This window comes from Dasypus novemcinctus, chromosome 24 (assembly GCF_030445035.2).
Source record: "Dasypus novemcinctus isolate mDasNov1 chromosome 24, mDasNov1.1.hap2, whole genome shotgun sequence".
Taxonomy (NCBI): domain Eukaryota; kingdom Metazoa; phylum Chordata; class Mammalia; order Cingulata; family Dasypodidae; genus Dasypus; species Dasypus novemcinctus.
In genome coordinates, this window is record NC_080696.1 from 40665260 (window position 1) to 40684259 (window position 19000).

Genomic DNA, 19000 nt, shown 5'->3' on the forward strand with positions numbered 1-19000 from the left:
GTTATTGCTTCTGGACAATGCCCCCGGCCACCCAGAACCCCATGAATTCCACATTGAAGGCTTTGAAGTCATCTACATGCCACTTAACACAATGTCTCATTCTATCTCTTGATCGGGGAGTAGTATGGACATTTAAGGCATAATACACTTGCTACTTAATGGAGAGGATCATAGTGACTATCAAAGGAAACCCTGACCAAGACAGCAGAATGAAAGTATAGAAGGAGTTCAGTATTGCCAGTGCCACTGATGTCATTGAGAGAGTGATAAAGCTGTCAAGCCTGAGACAATAGGCTCATGCTGGAGAAAAGTTTGGCCAGAATGTCCCATATTTTCTGGCTTTACTAAGGCTCCCGTTTATCTTCCAGAAAAAGTCAGCTTTCAGCTTTTGAGAAACACTGATTTGGCTAAAATGGTGAGTGGGGAAGGGTTTGAGGGTGTGGAGGAAGGGGGAATTGAAGAGTTACTAGATGCCAACCCAGATATATTTACAGAGGATGAGCTTTTGGAGCTGACTGTTCCCGAACAAGAAGTGATGCCAGATGAAAAGGAAGAAGAAGAAGAAGAAACAATTACAGACAATAGATTTACATTGGATAACTTTGCAGAGGATTTATTTAGATATAAGGCTGAAATTGACCCATCAGTCATATGTACCTTGAGGATCAAGCACTTGTATGAGGAGTCAATATCTACCTACTGTAACGTCTTTAAAGAATGAAGAGGCAAAAAGAAAAAAAAAAAATTTAGACTTCTTCCCTAGTATGAAGGGAAGACCAAAACATTTTGTGAATTTTTCAGATCGCAGGGGCACTGCACCCCAACACCTGAATGTGAAAGGGATAACTACTGATTTTTTTTTAAAGATTTATTTTTTATTTTATTTTATTTATTATTATTTTTTAATTATATCTCTCCCCTTCTGCTCCCCCCAGTTATCTGCTCTCTGTGTCCGTTCACTGTGTGTTCTTCTGTGTCCACTTGTATTCTTGTTAGCAGCACTGGGAATCTGTGTCTTTTTGTTGCATCATCTTGCTGCATCAGCTTTCAGTGTGTGTGGCATCACTCCTGGGCAGTCTGCACTTTTTTCATGCTGGGCGTCTCTCCTTATGGGGTGTACTCCTTGCATGTGGGCCTCCCCTACACGTGGGACACCTCTTTGTGGCACAGCACTCCTTTCACGCATTAGCACTGTGCATGGGCCAGCTCATCACATGGGTCAAGAGGCCCTGGGTTTGAACCTTGTACCTCCCATATGGTAGGCGCACACTATCCATTGAGCCAAATCCGCTTCCCACTACTGTTTTTTACATGTTGATCTTGTACTCCTCCACTTTGCTGAATTCATTAGCTCTTGTGTAGAATTTTCAGAATTTTCTGTATAAAGAATCAAGTCATCAGCAAATAGGAAAAATGTCATTCCTTCTTTTGGATGCCATTTATTTCTTTCTCTTGCCTAATTGCTCTGGCTAGAATTTCCAGTACAATGTTAAGTAACAGTAGTGACAATGGGCATCCTTATCATGTTCCAGATCTCAAAGGGAAAGCTTTCAGTCTTTCACCATTCAGTAGGATGTTAACAGTGGGTTTTACATATATGTCCTTTATCATGTTGAAGTTTCCTTCTGTTCCTAGTTTTCTGAGTGTTTTTATAAAGAAGCGGTGCTGCATTTTGTCTAATGCCTTTTCTCCATCAATTAAGATGATCATGTGTTTTTTTCCTTCTTTCTATTAATGTGTGTCACATGAATTGATTTTCTTTTGTTGAAACACCCTTGCATATCTGGGATAATTTCCACTTGATCATGGTAAATGATTCTTTTAATGTGCCGTTGGATTTGTTTGTTGTGTTTTGTTGAGAATTTTTGTATCTGTATTCATAAGAAATACTGGTCTTTAATTTTCTTGTGGTGTCTTTATCTGGTTTGGCTTTGGTATTAGGGTGATGTTGGCTTCATAAAATGAGTTAGGTAATGTTCCCTTGGGCTGTTCTGTTTTTTGGAAGAGTATGAGCAGACTTTTTGTTGATTCTTCTTGGAATGTTTGATAAAATTCCCCTGTGAAGCCATCTTGTTCTAGGCTTTTTTTTCTTTTTTTGGGAGATTTCTGATTTTTTATTCAATCTTTTTATGAGTTATTGGTCTGTTGATCTCTTTCTTTTTTTAGTCTGTGTAGATAAGTTTGTGTATTTTTAGGAATTTGTCCATTTCATCTAGGTTATCTTAATTTGTTGGCCTGTAGTTCATAGTATCCTTTTATGATCCTTTTTATTTATGTGGGGTTGATAGTAATTTCCCCCCTTTCATTTCTGATTTTAGTTATTCCTATGTCTCTCCTTTTTTCTCTGTCAGTCTAGCTAACGTTTGGTGAATTTTATTATTTTTACAAAGAACCAACTTTTGGTTCTGTTGATTCTCTGTTGTTTTTTCATTCTCTATTTCATTTATCTCTGCTTCTATCTTTTTTTTTTCCTTCCTTCTCATTTTGGGTTTAGTTTTTTTTATCCTTCCCTCCTGTCTGCTGTCTGTGTCCATTCACTGTGTGTTTTCCTGTGTCTGCTTGTCTTAGAACTTTGGCAGCACCAGGAACCAATCCTGGGACCTTGCGGAGTGGGAGAGAGGTGCTCAATCTCTTGTGCCACCTCGGCTCTCTGGTCTGCTGCGTCTCTTATTGTCTCTTCTCTGTGTTTCTTTTTATTGTGTCATCTTGTTGCACCAGCTTTCTGCTCGGGCTAGCTTGCTGTGCAGGCCAGCACTCCTGTGCAGGCCAGCACTCTGTGTGGGGCAGCTTACCACCCGGGCCAGCTTGCTTTCGCCAGGAGGCCCTGGGAATTGTACCCTGGGCCTCACATATGGTAGATGGGAGCCCAGTTGCTTAAGCCACATCTGCTTCCCTCTGGATTTAGTTATAGTCTTCCTTTTCTAGATCCTCTAGTTGCATGGCTAGGTCTCTGATTTGAGATCTTTCTTTTTTTGTGATATAAGCATTTAGAGCTATAAATTTTCCTCTCAGCACTGCCTTTGCTTCATCCCATAAGTTTTGGTGTGTTGTGTTTTCATTTTCATCCTTCTCAAGATACTTCCTAATTTCCTTTGTGATTTCTTCTTTGACCCATTGATTGACCCATTGATTGACCATTGATTGAGAGGGTTAATTTCCGCATATTTGTGATTTTTCCAGTTCTCCCTCAGTTACTGATTTCTAGCTTCATTCTGTTATGGTTGGAGAAGATACATTGTATGATTTCAATGTTTTTTAATTTATTGAGACATGCTTTGTTACCTAACATGTAGTCTAGCCTAGAGAACTATCTGTGTGCACTAGAGAAGATTGTGTAATCTACTAGTGTTGGGTGAAGTGTTTTATGTATGTTTGTTAGATCTAGTTGGTTTATAGTATTGTTCAAATATTCAGTTTTTTTATTGATATTCTGTCTAGAAATTCTATATACATTATTGAAAGTGGTGTATTAAATCTTCTATTATTAATGTAGAACCGTCTATTTCTTTCCTCAAATCTCTCAGTATTTGCTTCATGTATTTTGGGGCCCAGTCAGTAGGAGTGTGTGTGTGTATAGATATATATAATAAAATTGTTACAGCTTTTTCTTGAATTGATCCCTTTATCAGAATATAGGGACCTTCTTTGTCCCTTGTAACAGTTTTTGAGTTAGTCTGTTTTATTTTGTATTAGTACAGCTATCCCAGCTCTCTGTTGGTTACTATCTGCGTGGTATATTTTTTTCCATTCTTCTACTTCCAGCTTACTTGTGCCTTTGAATTTAAGGTGAATTTCTTTAAACAGCATATAGCTGGGTCATGCTTTTTTTTTTAACCCCCCCCCCCCCGCCCCCCGTGGCTTGCTTGCTGTCTGCTCTCTGTGTCCGTTTTCTGCTTGCCCTTCTGTGTTTTTTGCTTGTCTCCCTTTTTTTTGTTGCGTCACCTTGCTGAGTCGGCTCTCCATGGTGCTTGCAGGCCAGGCGGCGCTCCACAGCGTGCTGGCGAGCCTGCCTTCACAGGGAGGCCCTGGGGCATGAACCCAGGGCCTCCCATATGGTAGGTGGGAGCCCAACTGATTGAGCCACAGCTCCTTCCCTGGGTCATGCTTTTTTATCCAGTTTGCCATTCTATCCAGTTTGCCATTCTCTGCTTTTGGACCGGAGAGTTTAATCCATGTATGTTTAAATTAACTACTGATACTTCAGGACTCTCTTCTGTCTCTTCTTTCTGTCTGTCTTCTGAACATTTTGAGAGCAATTTGCACATGTCATACTCCTTGAACACGTAATACTTCCATGTATATTTTATTTGAACAAGGATATTCACTTATATTCACTTATGTAATCACCTTAAGTATAGTTTACAAGTTCAAGAAATTTAACATTGATACAAAACTTACATTCTATATTCCAGTTTTTTCTTGTGTCCCAGTAATGTCCGTTTGAGCCTTTTTTTTTTTAAAGATTTATTTTATTCATTTATTCCCCCCCTTGTTTGTTGTTTATGGTTGTTGTTTGCTCTCTGTTCCATTTGTTGTGTGCTCTCTGTGTCTCCTTGTCTTCTCTTTAGGAGGCACTGGGAACCAAACCCAAGACCTTCCATGTGGAAGAGAGGCACTCAATTACTTGAGCCACCTCAGGTCCTTGGTTTGTTGTGTCTCTTATTGCCTTTCTTCTTTGTCCCTTTGTTGTGTTATCTTGCTGCGCCAGCTTGCCTTCTCCAGGAGACACCAGGAACTGAACCTGGGACCTTCCATGTGGTAGGCCAGAACCCAATTGCTTGAGCCACATCCACTTCCTGGGCCTCTTCTCTTCAATTTTAGCTCCAATCCACTATCACGCATTGTCTTTTTTTTCCCTTCATGTATGATTATTAGCTCTATAGTTTCTTCTTTTTTTAATTTTTAAAATTTTTTTGAGGTGCCGGGGCCAGGAATTGAACCGAGGACTTCGAATGTGAGAAGCTGGCACTATCCACTGAGCTATACGGACTCCCCCAAGTTGGTTTTTTGTTTGTTGGTTTGTTTTTGTTTTTAGGTTTTTAGGAGGTACCGGGGATCAAACCCGGGACCTTGTATATGAGAAGCTCAATCACTTGCGCTACATCTGCCCTCTGAAAACATTCATATAACCTAAATCTTCCCATCCCAACTCCTCCCAAGTATATCATTCACTGGGATTAATCACATTCACAATGTTTTAGGACCCTCACCCCCATCCATTACTTGAACTTACCTTCACCCCAAACAGAAACCCTACCCTCATTTTGCATGAACTGCCCATTGCTCCTTCCTCCCCACCCCTGGTAACCTGTGCTCTACTTTTTGTCTCTATAATTTTTTATGTTCTTTGATATTTTCTCTGTGGTTTCCATGGGCCTTAAATTTAACATCCTAAATCTTTATCAATCTTGTTTGCTTTGATACCAACTTAACTTCAATAGCATACATAAACTCCGTTCCTATACCTTTCTGTCCCCCTGTCTTTATGTAGTTCTTGTCACAAATTTCACATGTATATCTAATGAGTCCAAAACCGTTGATTTCTCCCTATATTTTATGCATTTGCCTTTAAGATCCTATAAGAAATAAGTGGTGGAGTTACAAATCCATAAATAGTGCTGATATTTCTATTTACCCAGGTCATTGTATTTACAAGAGATCTTTATTTCTTCATGTGGCTTAAGTCAGTTGTCTAGTGTCCTTTCAGTCTGGGGGTGATAAACTCTCAGCTTTCGTTTATCTGGTAATGTCTTAATCACCCCATTATTTTGAATTGTAGACTTCTTGGTTGGCCATTTTTGCTTTGAATACTTTAAATATTCAAATGTCTCCTTGCCTCCATGGTTTCCTAGTGAGAAATCAACACTGAATCCTATTGAAGCACCTTTGTGTGTGACACGTTAATTCTCTCTTGCTGCTTTCAGCATTCTCTAACTTTCGCCTTCAATAGTTTAATAGTAACATGTCGTGCTGTCTTTCATTGGTTTTATCTTGTTTGGAGTTTGTTGAGCACCTTGGATGTATATATTCATGTCTTTCATTAAATTTGGGAAAATTTCAGCCATTGTTTCTCTGAATAGTCTCTCTGCTTCTTTCTTCTCCTTAGATTCCCACGATGTGTATATTTGTGCGCTTGAAATTGTTGTCCCATGTGTTCCAGGCTCTGTTCACTTCTTCATTGTTTCTTCTTTCTGCTCATTAGTCATGGTTGATTTCAATAGTCTTTATCTTCAGATTCACTGGTTCTTTCTTCTGCCAGCTCCAACTTGCTATTTAACCCTTCTAGGGAAGTTTTAATTTCTGTTACTGTGTCTTTAGCGCTATTTGGTTCCTTTTAACAATTTCCGTCTCTCCATTGATACTCTCTTTGCCATTTTCTTGATTTCCTTTAGTTCTTTTTCCATGCTTTCCTTTAGCTCTTTGAGCACAGTTAGGACCTTTTTTAAAAGTCTTTGCCTGGAATGTCCCAGGTTTGATCTTCCTAGTTGATGGTATCTTATGCTTTAATCTTCTCCTTTGCTTTGATCATTAGTTCCTGCATTCTTTGTATGTTTTGTTATCTTTTGTTGAAACCTCAGCTTTTTGATATTTTAGTATGTTACCCCTGAAATTTAGAATCTGAGACAAATGAATGTCAGAAGCTAACAAAAATAAAAAATAAAAGAATATAAAGAATATACCTTTCTTAGACTTAGCTGATTGAACTGTGGGAGTACTCTCCTTCAGAGCTTATCTATATAATAAGTTTAGAGAATAGCTCCAGGCCAAAACATTGGAGCCTCCCTGGACCTTTCTGTACATATGTCTTGCCTGGAGCATGCATATTTGGTTCTAGGAATTTCCCAGTTGCACAGTTATAAATGTCCCCTCTTCTCTAGAATATAGTTTCCTTATGGTCCTGGACATTATGCTCTGTATCCTATAGCCAGCAAACCCTTACCACAGGCACCCACTTGACTCTTCTCCCACCGTATTCTGTTCCACATCCAGGGCAAGTTCTGGGACAACTAAGCCCCTCAGATAGATTGGGCCAGACAAACATGATTCCAATATTTGCAAGAGGGTCACTCTGCTTCCCCTGGAACCAGGACCCGGGATCCATACTGGGAGCTTATACCAGCTCCATGCCAAGCCTGCGAGGAATGGGGTATGGGTCAACCAGGAAAACAAATGATCCTACCACTTTTTTTTTTTCCTTTTCATCCCTAGCATGAGGATATTTAATAATGTTTTCCCAAGTATAATTAAGAACAATAGACAGCTAACATCTAGGAACTAGTTTGTTTGATGTTCCTGGTACTGAAAAGAGCAGTTCTTTGAAGAAAGAGCAGTCATATTTTAGTTAGATTTCAGAAGGTCTGCTGAAAAACACATGATAAAACACTGCTTCACTTTATTTTCCATCCCATGCTTTCTCCAGTTGTTCTTTCTTGGCTGTTTATCTTCTATTTTATTTCTGTTTTACTGCTTTCAGTTATCTTACTTTTGTTTCCTTGCATTTCATTTTGCTATACCAAATGCTATGTGAGTAAGCTCAATCAGGGAGCAGATGTAGCTCAAGCAGTTGAGCGTCCACTTCCCACATGAGAGGTCCTGGGTTCAGTTCTCAGAGCTTCCTGCATCAACTTGATCTGGCAACAACTTTATCACATTCAGCAAACACCCAGTGCTTTCTGAGCAAAATAAAGCAATATCCCTAGTCATTTGCACAAGTGGGGACGAAGCAGGCACATTTCCTTCTCCTGACCCAGCAGGATTGTCCATCGCTGGCCAGGTCTGGGCGGTCGCCTCCAGAATGCAAGGGGCGGGCCCTGCTGCCACTTCCTGATGCCATTCCACGCGCAGAGCCTCAAACCTAGCGTTCCGGCTGTGCTGGGCGCCCCATCCGACAGCAAGGTCACCACCTGAGTACCGGCTGTGCTGGTCCCCAGGTGACTGCCTGAGGGAGGGACAGAGCCCTCCCCTGGGGAGGAGTGGAGGCGGAGGGGATGCCTCCCGGGCCCCGCTGCTGCTCTCTGTCCGCCGGCCACCAGGAAGTGCCGAGGTTCGCCCCTACCACTTTTATTTATTTATTTATTAAGATTTATTTTTTATTTATTTCTCTCCCCTTCCACCCCCCCCCCAGTTGTCTGTTCTCTATGTCCATTTGCTGCGTGTTCTTCTTTGTCTGCTTCTGTTGTTGTCAGCAGCATGGGAATCTGTGTTTCTTTTTGTTGTATCATCTTATGTCAGCTCTCCGTGTGTGCGGTGCCATTCCTGGGCAGGCTGAACTTTCTTTAGCTCTGGGCGGCTCTCCTTACGGGCCGCACTCCTTGCGCGTGGCACTCCCCTACGCGAGGGACACCCCTGCGTGGCACAGCACTCCTTGCACTCATCAGCACTGCTCATGGGCCAGCTCCACACTGGTCAAGGAGGCCTGGGGTTTGAACTGCGGACCTCCCATGTGGTAGGTGGACGCCCTATCCATTGGGCCAAGTCTGCTTCCCCCCTACCACTTTTAAAGTACCTTATTTCTTGATTTGGTGCTTGCCCTGTTACTGCAGTCCTTTGATTTCTGAAGCTTTGAGAAAGATTTTTCTGCCAGTTCCTGCTGGTTGTTCAAAGCTTCTGTGGGGGCACAGAGCCCTGAAACTTCTTGCTTCTCCAACTTGATCAGGACACGGTCTCTGGCTGCTTTTGCATTTGAAGGGTAGAGTTGAGTAGTTGCTAAAGAGACTGTCTAGACTGTAATGCCTACATATTTTACCATCTGGCCCTTTACAGAAAAAGTTATTCGCATTTCTTCCTGGCGGCTATCTCTTGTTCCTACCTAAAATTTTCTTCCTATGTGTGACTATTTTAAAGAAACAGGCTTTTCCTCATGATACGTTCTTGTAAACCCTCAAGATGAGTGTATCTTCTAATAAATTTAGTTTAGCTCAAAAGAAATAGTACAGGCCATTGTTAGCCCTAGTTTTCATTCTGGCTCTGCTTGTCCATAAAATAGATATTATGATATCTGCCTCACTGCACTGGGTTATTGTAAAGATTAAATGAAATTGTATTCTGCCTCATCTGTGACTTACTTACAAAAGACCCCTAGAATAGTAGCTATTATTATCATTAATATCGATGAAGTTTTAATTATAATTTCTTCAGGTGAATTTAGGCAATGCCTGGTGCAGATATTGTACCATGTATCCTGCCTGGCGATGCCTCAGCCCTCTGCCCTGGTCTTCTTGGTATCTGGAGCAGCAGTGGGAGAGAGAGAACAGAATGGGAGGCATGGAATAGAGCAGTCTGACTAGTAAAGGTTTCATATTTTAAGATATAGGAGATAAAACTGGAATCTTAGATTAATGTTAAATTTTGGCAGGATTTGAATTCAGGGTGAGAGGTTTCTATTCACGAATTTCAAATTTCTGTGGAGTTATAGGATTCATTCTAGGGGCCAGTCATGTAGGAGTGAGGTACTCTCACATCCAGACCAATACCTTTGTATCTGTCTTAAATGATTTGGACGTTCACATAAGACTTAGTTTGAGTCCATGTCCCTAAAGGTGTTCTTTGTGATACATGTTTGAGGTCTGAGGGTGTAGAATGAAGAGCCATTTTGAATAACTGCATGATTAGGCTGACTTTCACTTTATTGTTACAATACAGACCATACAATCAGACTGCTTAGCTTTACAATCTTGACTTCACAACTTCATAACTGAGTGATCTTGTGCAACCTACTACCTAACTTTCAGGATTTTTGTTTCCTTATCTGTAATATGGAGATAATAGTACTCTTCACAAAGGTGATGAATTAGCATGGTGATAATATATGGTATGTATTCAAGAATTAAAACAAATACTAACTCTTTTTTTATGGTCATCAAATTTATTGTCTTTAGGCTGCCATTTTATGAAAGACTAACTCTTATTAGCATTGTTTAGTAGCAGCAGCCATTGTCCATTGAGGTTTTATTTTTTTCTCAAGTTGTCATCCACGTTATCTAGCATGTACCTGACCCACAGGGAGGGTTCAAAAAATATTCGTTGAATGAAATAATTGTAAACTTTTACTTAATAGAATAGAAGCTTTCTAATGTGCCTCCTAATCAGGAAAATAAGTAGGTCAGGCATATACTTCATTCTTCTAACCACTTATGAAATATGTTGTGGTGATACTGTGTGTACATAAGTAATGGAAGGAAAGGGATTGTATGAACATTTCAGAGCTGTCAAATTTCCTTATTAAATATGCACACAAAATAAATCCATTAAGAAGACTTCTTCATTACTTTCACTTTCATGTAATGATGTATATCCTTAAGCTGAGTAGAGAGAACTTCCTCAGCCTTCCTAAATGCACTGAGTTCCTTGCTCTCACAGATGGATCCTTTGGGGAGATTTTGATTATTTAGTCTCAAGGGGTTTTGGCAGCAAAACTGGGTGAACAACTCAGGAAAAAGAGAGTGGAATGAAAATTGATTATATGTGTTGTGAAGAATGAACATCTTTCATTTTGGTAATTAGGTAGATTATTTTAAAAACATAAGCACATCAGAATGGTTATTTCATAGGTTTTATTTAGCTTTTTACAGTGCTAAGAAAGTGGGTATTTTTATATTCATTTTTTTGTGAAAATACTATGTAAATGTGATACATAATATGTAGTCATTTATTGAGCATCAGCTATGTGTCAGGGATTGTGCTAAGTACACAAAAAACAAAAGAGCTCATTATCTAGTGAGAGACAAGTACCATGATATAGTGCCAAGCACAGAGGCATGTGCAGCATGTGGAAAGTACCATGGGAGTCCACCAGAGGGAGCAGCGCACTCCACCCGTCTGCAGAAAATACTTGACAGCACAACCTTGTACATGGGGAGTTGCCATCTCTCTGCTGGCTGTTACCTGATTCGTGTAATCATTCAGCAAATATTTAGTGAGGCTCTGCTCTATGCTAGGTATGGTGCTAGGCCCTGCGGACTCAGTGTTGCACAAAAACAAGGGCCCCTGCCTTTTCAGAAGGTATGGTCTAAGAGTGACGCTAGTCATAACAATGGCATGTTTATGAAGTTATGGGAATGTAAAATTGGGTCTTTGACTTGGTCAGGGAAAGCTTTTGATGAAATCTCTCAACTCAAATTTTATTTTTTGTTTTATTTGTGTATCCCCAGTGCCTAGAACAGCACCTGGCTGTGGTAGGCATTCCATGACTGTTTATTAAATGATGGGAGGGTATGACTGAGCTTAATTCTAAACGAAAAGTAGGAGTTAACTGTGGGATGGGAGGGAAGGGATTTCAGGCAGAGGGAATAGCATGTGCAAGGATCCTGTGAGGAAAGGGAGCAAGTTACATTTGAGAGAACGAAGGAGGGGCTCTGTATTTGGAATAAAGAGTGAGAGGGAGAAAAGGGAGGCAGGAGAGGAAAGCTGGGGCCAAGCTATAGGGCCTTCTTGGCCACAGGAAGGATTTTGATTTTTTTCCAAAGAGCAATAGAGGATCATGACCCAATTTGCATTTTGGAAAGGCTTTTCCCCCGCTTTGTGGAGGATAGCAAGAAGATAGGGAGCAAGATTGAATGCAGAAGGGATGGAGGTACAAAGGAAAACCCCTGGACTTTTGCTGCCTGAGTGGATGGTTGGGCTAATCTGTGAGATAGGAACATAGGAAGAAGTTAGGTTTGTGTGGAAAAATCATGACTTTGATTTTCAAACATGTTGAGCTTGAAATGCCTTTGAGGCATGCAAGGGGCTGTTGTAGAGATCTGGGCTGGAGGTACAAATCTGAGAGTCATCTGCATAGAGACCCTGAATAAAGCCATGGGCATGAAAGAGATTGTCTAGGGAGAAAGAGAGAGAGTAGGTTGAGAAATGGGCCTAGATGTTGAGAACCTTCAGCACTGATTGACTGGTAGAAGAGGATGAACCTGAGAAGTTGCTGCCAGAAAGGTAGGGAGAAAACTAGGAGAGCAAAGGGAAGCAGATGAGGAATTGAGCACTTCTATCCAATTTTGAGGGAGTGAGAACTGGAAAAGGTCCTTTGGCTCTTACAGTTTGGGGGTCACTGGTGGCCTGATGGGGCAGAAACCAGTTAGAGTGAGTGAAAATGAAGGAAATGAAGACTGCATTTTAGGTAACTCTGGAGAAGTTTGGCTGTATGGAAAGAGAAAAGATGGCAGCTATAGGGGAAAGAAGGACTGAGGGAAGTTTTATTCTAAATTAAGTTTTATTATGGGGGATACTAGTTGAGAGGGAGAAGTTGGATTGATGAGTTAAATGGGCTTCCAGATGGAGAGAAGAGCCTGCACAAAACTGGAGGCGTGAAAGTGTTATGTTTTTGGGGTGGTGAGTTGGTTATCTGGGGAGGCTGGAGCACAGGTAGAAGGGGAAATGTGGTCAGAAGAGTACGTGGAAAAAAATAAGCCCAGTTGCAAAGCTGCTGGTTGAGGGGGGTTCTTGCTAGGGTATGTCTGGATAACACATTGGCAAGATTACAAAACATGGTCTGAAGGAAGATAGAGTAGTTGAGGGCTGTTGTTCATGGAAAAAATAAGAGAGAGAGGGCAGATAGATACCAAGACTAATTATCTTTTCTATAGGACTTGGTTCAGGGTTAGGTTCAAGGAAGTTGTAGGAAAGAAAGGGCACAGGAAGGCACTGATGTCCCTCAAAGCTCTGGAGGCCATTTGGATAATTGTGGTATTAACATGGAGCATAAAAAGTTGGAGGGGAATGGTTGGGGAGGACAGATTTAAAGGGTGACTTTCAGCCTTCAGTTGGGAGAATGGATCTGGAACATGGGAGGGCAGCTAGAGTCAGAGATACAAATCCTCTAAAGGGCCTGACTGCAGCACTGGATGTGTTACTGGGCACATTTCGTGACCAGAGCTCTTCTCCTCACTTCTGCTACAGTTAAAACCATGCTGACAACTTCCATGAGCTTGGTACTGCTTATCTTGGTTTGTGTGTGCAAAGAATGAGAGTAGGAGGATGCTAGCTTTACTCCAGAATGATCATTATGAACATTCTCTTGAGAGATGGAGGTTGTATAGCTTTGCAGCCAGGCTGCCTAGATTTAAATTTCCAGCTCCCCCATTTAAGAGCTGAGTGACTTTGGATAAGTTTTCTTGTCTCAAAATTTAAGAAAAGAAGAGGACCTAACGTGTAGGATTGTTTGAAGATTAAACGAGAAGTGCATACCAAGCTTAGAGCAGTGCTTACACATTTTGAGTGCTGAAAAAGTGGTAGCAATGACCATAATCATTGTTTTGGGGACTTGGGTGCTGCCATTCCACTGTTAAAGCTCCAGATGGCGACAGAGCATATGTCGTAAGCTTAACCTACATTCTTCTGAAAGGACTCCTTGAATAGATTAACTTTTTCCCTCTTTAGATCCCTGATTTATGCAGGTAAAGTATTTTCTTTATTTCATCCCTTGGCTTCTTTCATACTTCTAGTTTGAAATACTTTTGGTTGAACTAACACTTGCATTCAGTAAAATATCAGGTAACATTGAATGGGTGTTAGTGAAAAGCAGCAATCCCCTGTATGGCCCACCTTGCTCTCGTCCTGCTCTCTAGAAGCACTCACTTTTAGCTGTTTGTATTGTCATATAATTTTGAATAGCCGAATTTTGTTATCTCAACCAGAGTATTTAGCAGGATAGCTGTTAAATAACATTTCTTGGTAGAGGTAGCATGGGTTTTATGATGTACTTCCCTGTGTCAAGTACTATGATGGAGGTTCAGCTAGTAAGTCCTTGCTCTCAGATAACTGGTCACTGGGGAGGTGGTCAGTGCAGTGTGCTAATTGCTTTGGGGGAGCGCTTGGCAGGACACCTGGCCAATCCTGGGGTGAATGCTGAGGAAGGCTTTCTGGAGGAGGACATCTCAGTAGAGATAAAAGTGGGACCTAATTTGACAGACAAGAGTGAAAAAGGAAAGGTGCTCTCAGCAGGGGGAGTAGCAGAGACCAAAGTATCAGATAGGGAAGTGGTCGTGGCTCAAGCAGTTGGGTTACTGTCTCCTATATGGGTGGTCCCGGCTTCATTTCCCAGGGCCTCCTGGTGAAGGCAAGCTGGCCTGTGTGGCGACATAGAGAGCAGACAACGAGTGCATACAACAAGGGGGCAGAATAAATAAATAAAAATAAATCTTAAAAATGGTGAAAGCGTGGTATGTCTGAGTGCTGCAGTGGTGTGGAGGGTAAGATATGGGGTTGGAGATGGGATGTAGTGATGAAGCTGGCACAAAGAAGGTCAGTCATGAGAATATTTTATGCTGTGTCAGAAACTTGGGTCTTGTTCTGAGAATAACGGAAGCACTGATGGGTTTTAATAGCAAAATAATATGATTATGTTTTTTGTACTTATTTTGTAAAGATCATTCTTGAAGCAGTGTGCGGAATGGACATGGCTGGAGGCCAGTTAGGAGATGATTGTAACAATCTAAGTGAGGAATAACAAGGGCCTGACCTGAACTCAAGTCAGTGACATAAACTACAGGGCAGGTACTGAGTTTGAGAAATGAAACTCAAACTTAATAGGACTTAATAGGGCTTGGAAGTCAGGGAAAAGTCAAGAATGATTCCCAGGTTTTGGGCTTGGGTAGACAGGTCGATATGGTGATGCCCATACATGAGCTGGGAAGTCCATGTGAAGAAATAGATGATTTTTTAAGCTTAATTTAGGTATCTTGAGCCTGAGTTGTCTTTGGAGGCATCAAAGTAGAGACCCCATCACAATTGGAATCAGCCATATATTAACCATGCCACCTTCATCAGATTACTTGCCAACTCTAAGTCTCCATTTCTTTTTCTGTTAAATGGGGATGATAGTGAACACAAGGTCCTTATATTCGTTTAAAAGAAGAATATCAGGCGGCGGACTTGGCCCAGTGGTTAGGGCGTCCGTCTACCACATGGGAGGTCCGCGGTTCAAACCCCAGGCCTCCTTGACCCGTGTGGAGCTGGCCCACGCGCAGTGCTGATGTGCATAGGGGAGCCCCACACGCAAGGACTGCACCCTGTAAGGAGAGCCGCCCAGCACGAAAGAAAGTGCAGCCTGCCCAGGAATGGTGCCGCACACACGGAGAGCTGACACAACAAGATGACGCAACAAAAAGAAGCACAGATTCCTATGCCGCGGACAAAGAAGACGCAGCAAATAGACACAGAGAACAGACAACCGGGGTGGGGGGGAAGGGGAGAGAAATAAGTAAATAAATAAATCTTTAAAAAAAGAAAAAAGAAAAGAAATATATCAAATGTCCAGCATAAGTTATGGCCAGAGCAGCTGATCAGTGAAAGTGGTTTCTTCCCTTCCCTTCTAGGGTTCAGAAGGACTTGAGTGCCTTCAGACTTGCTCCTCCTTTTATGAAGTCAGCAGCTTTCAGTTACATAGTATCCTATGGAAAATACTGCCTAAAACACTAAATTTTATATATCTCACACTTTAAGCCATTGTAGATGACTTAAAATTTTGTCATCCAAAAAGCACCTATCCTTTTCCCAGTCATTGCATATATCACAACTTAACACTGATTCCTGCCCCCCCCCCATTTAGAAAGCGTGTACCTTCATTAAATCTAACCTCGATCCCAGCAATGTGGATTCCCTTTTCTACGCCGCCCAGTCCAGCCAAGCCCTTTCAGGGTGTGAGGTGAGTAAAGGTTCCTATATTTAAATTTACTTTAAAGCTCATTTTTAAAGGGGGAGCAAAAGTTATGTCAAATTATTTTTTTAAAACAGCAATTCTTCAGTAAGAAGCAGTGGGTGGGAATTCCGTTCTTGTGATTTATTTTTTTTCCTTAAGGAAGCGTAGTTCTTGTGGTTTATTTTTTTCCTTAAGGAAGTATGGTTTTCATGTTTCATAGATTTTAAATAACTTTTCCTCTAGTTGTTGCCTCTCTTCTGGGAAGCCTTGAATTTTTTTCCCTTCTCTTTTGAACTTTAAAAATGTTCCAAGTAAAGGAAGAATGCCTCCACACCAGATTTCTGGAAATCTGTTTTATTGAACTTAAGTAGGCCTTGTAATTAAACAAGTAGTTGGTCAGCAACTTTACTTGTCAAAAGTGTTATGCCGAGGTTTTCCACAGCTAATTCCAGGGTCTGGCAAAGAGGGCGGGGACTGACCATGTGCTAGGTGGTTGTCGCTTTGGCTGTTGCTCTGCTTGCCATCTTTGGCATGCCTGCCACAAATTGCCAACATATTTGTTCTGAAACTGTGTCTTCTAATACTTTCTTAGATCTCTATTTCAAATGAGACCAAAGACCTACTTCTGGCAGCTGTCAGTGAAGACTCATCTGTTATGCAGATCTACCATGCAGTTGCAGCCATAAGTGGCTTTGGCCTTCCCTTGGCATCCCAAGAAGCACTCGGGGCCCTTACCACTCGTCTCAGCAAGGAAGAGACTGTGCTGGCGTGAGTCATCATCCCCAGGCACACTGCTCAGGCTTCATTTGTATTGTACTATTCTGAAAATGTTCGTTCGTTGGTTTTGCAAATACTTTCTGGGTGTACTTCCTATGTGGCAGGTAGTGTGCTAGGCACTACAGGCAGATATGGTCTCTGTCCTTGTGGAGCTCACTTTGACACAGCCATCCCCAAGTTTCTCATGCTGATTCAGGCATTACTGACTCAAAGCATAGACACACTGCCTCTAGTAAGCCACATGCATCTTTTGTTGAGGCTTGACAGGGGCATGGTGAGATGTTGGCAAGGGAGGCTCTGCCCAGAGGAAAGGCTTGTGGGATCCTTTGGAGTTATGAGAGACAACATCTGGGGGGAGAGCTGGATAGGGTGTTCTAGGAATCAGACTCTACTCCCCAAAAGGCTTAGTTTAAAGGAAAGGCACCTTACAGGAAAAGAACTTTGAACAGCTTGTCTTTAAAACTTTTTTTTTTTTTTAACTTTCTGTGTGTCCCCATTTAATTGCATCTCTTGAAAGAAAGAAGGGATGTAGTACTTGGAGTTCTACATTGGTTGATGTTCCTTTCTGGTACCCAGTAAATTGTTAGCAAGAGGTTGGTGACACCAGTTCGTCGTTGCAGAATATTGAGATTGTTTCCCAGCTTTTTCACTAAGAACCAAATTGTTTCTAAACGTGAAACTTTTTCTTATGGGCAGAGGTCAGAGTTGGTTAATGTCCTGTGTCACTCTCACACTCTACACATAGTTACAGGATCAGTGGTCAATGACTTTCAGGCTGATATTTTTCCCAGAACTGGCATTTTGTGCATGCTTTACCCAGTGCCTCAGCCCTGTGGTCCTTTGATTTTAGGCCACAATATTTTTTTTTTTTTTAAATATTACATTAAAGAAATTAGAGGTCCCATTCAACCCCACTGCCCCCACCCCCCACTCCCCCCACAGCAACACTCTGTCCCATCATCCTGACACATCCATTGCACCTGGTAAGTACATCTCTGAGCATCACTGCACCCCATAGTCAATGGTCCACCTCATAGCCCACACTCTCCCACGTTCCATCCAGTGGGCCCTGAGGGGATCTACAATGTCCCCTAATTGACCGTGAAGCACCACCCAGGACAATTCCACGTCCCGAAAACGCCTCCCCATCTCATCTCTTCCTCCCATTCCCCGCACCCAGCAGCCACCATGGCCACCCTTCCCACGCCCATGCCACATTTTCTCTGTGGACATTGGATTGGTTGTGTCCATTGCACATCTATGTCAAGTGGGGGCTTGGATTCCACATGGATACTGGATGCACTCCTCCTGCTTTCAGTTGTAGACACTCTAGGCTCCATGGTGTGGTGGTTGACCTTCTTCAACTCCATGTTAGCTGAGTGGGTAAGTCCAATAAATCAGAGTAGGCCACAATATTTTGATCTCTTCTCATAATTCCCTGTGGTGGAATGCCTTTCCCCAAGCACCAGCATCTCATGGTATCATGATGTCAGTCATCACCTCATTCTGATGCTATCTTCTACAGAAAACTCTTCCCATTTCCCTCCAAGCAAAAAGAAAGACCTCTCTCCTCAAAACAGCAAAACAGAGAAAAGTACAAGGAAAGTGCATCCACTTGGAGTCAGATAGACTTGAATACATACACCAGCTTTGTGACTTGGATCAGGTTACTAACCTTTCTGAGCCTGATCTCTAAATTGAAACCAATGATCCTTATATGCTAGAACAAATGTGAGGATTAAATGAAGTAATACCCTTGCCTGGTTCTTAATGCACATGCAACAGAGTTCCTTCTCCTCTAAAGTACTTTCTTAGTAGGTACCTTTCTTAGGGAGCTGGTTACTCCCTTGGTGGTATCATAGTTACTTCTATATTAGATTGTAAACTTCTTTATTTGCAGTTCTCGTAGAGCCTGGCACATGGTAGGTGTCCAACAAAGAGTTGTTTAATAAAGGCTGAAACTATACTTTTGTGTTTCTGCTGCCTTGTAAAAAGTGTACAGGTAGAAAGAGCACACACTTTGAATCAGATGGAACTGTATTCAAATCCAGACTTCAACTTAATACCTCTGTGACTCTGGGCAGGCTCTTTAACCCCCTGAAACCTCAAATGTTTTCATATGTAAAACAGGGAAAGTATCTGTCTCACCCTGTTATTGTAAAGATCAAACCTGGCAGGATACCTAATACAGTATTACTAGTAATTTGCCCTATTTAAGGAAATCTCATATAAATTAGGACTCTTCTAAATGGGCCCTCTATATATGTTTAAGTGGACTTATTCTAGGAAGTGTATACTCATAAACTTAAATGGGAAAAAGAGAATATTTGTAGGTTTGAATGAATCATTTGAAAAGTTGTCATTGTGGTCTCTCATGAACCAATTTCCCTTATTCATCTGCTGTGTATTAGTGTGAAGGATCTGCTTTCTTAATATTTAAGTATATTATTCCAGAGGGAAAGAGATCACTGGCTGGAGAATATGTAATTAAAGCCAGTGACCAAATTTTTCTAAAGCTAAGGGGATTAATTTTGTTCCAAAACTTGTGAGGTTGTTACCAGCATGATACTCACTTGTTCCAAAGACTTTTCTAGG

General features: G+C 41.5%; 1 protein-coding gene across 2 annotated transcripts in view; it reads left to right on the forward strand.

Moving 5' to 3' along the window:
* RPN2 (ribophorin II) overlaps nucleotides 1-19000 on the forward strand; it is a 72433-nt gene that overhangs the window by 13794 nt on the left and 39639 nt on the right. For both annotated transcript variants that reach the window (XM_004466591.5, XM_023591173.3), the window contains exons 3-4: nucleotides 15539-15634; nucleotides 16221-16396. In XM_004466591.5, coding sequence (XP_004466648.1) covers nucleotides 15539-15634; nucleotides 16221-16396 — 272 coding nt within the window. The remainder of the gene's footprint in view (nucleotides 1-15538; nucleotides 15635-16220; nucleotides 16397-19000) is intronic.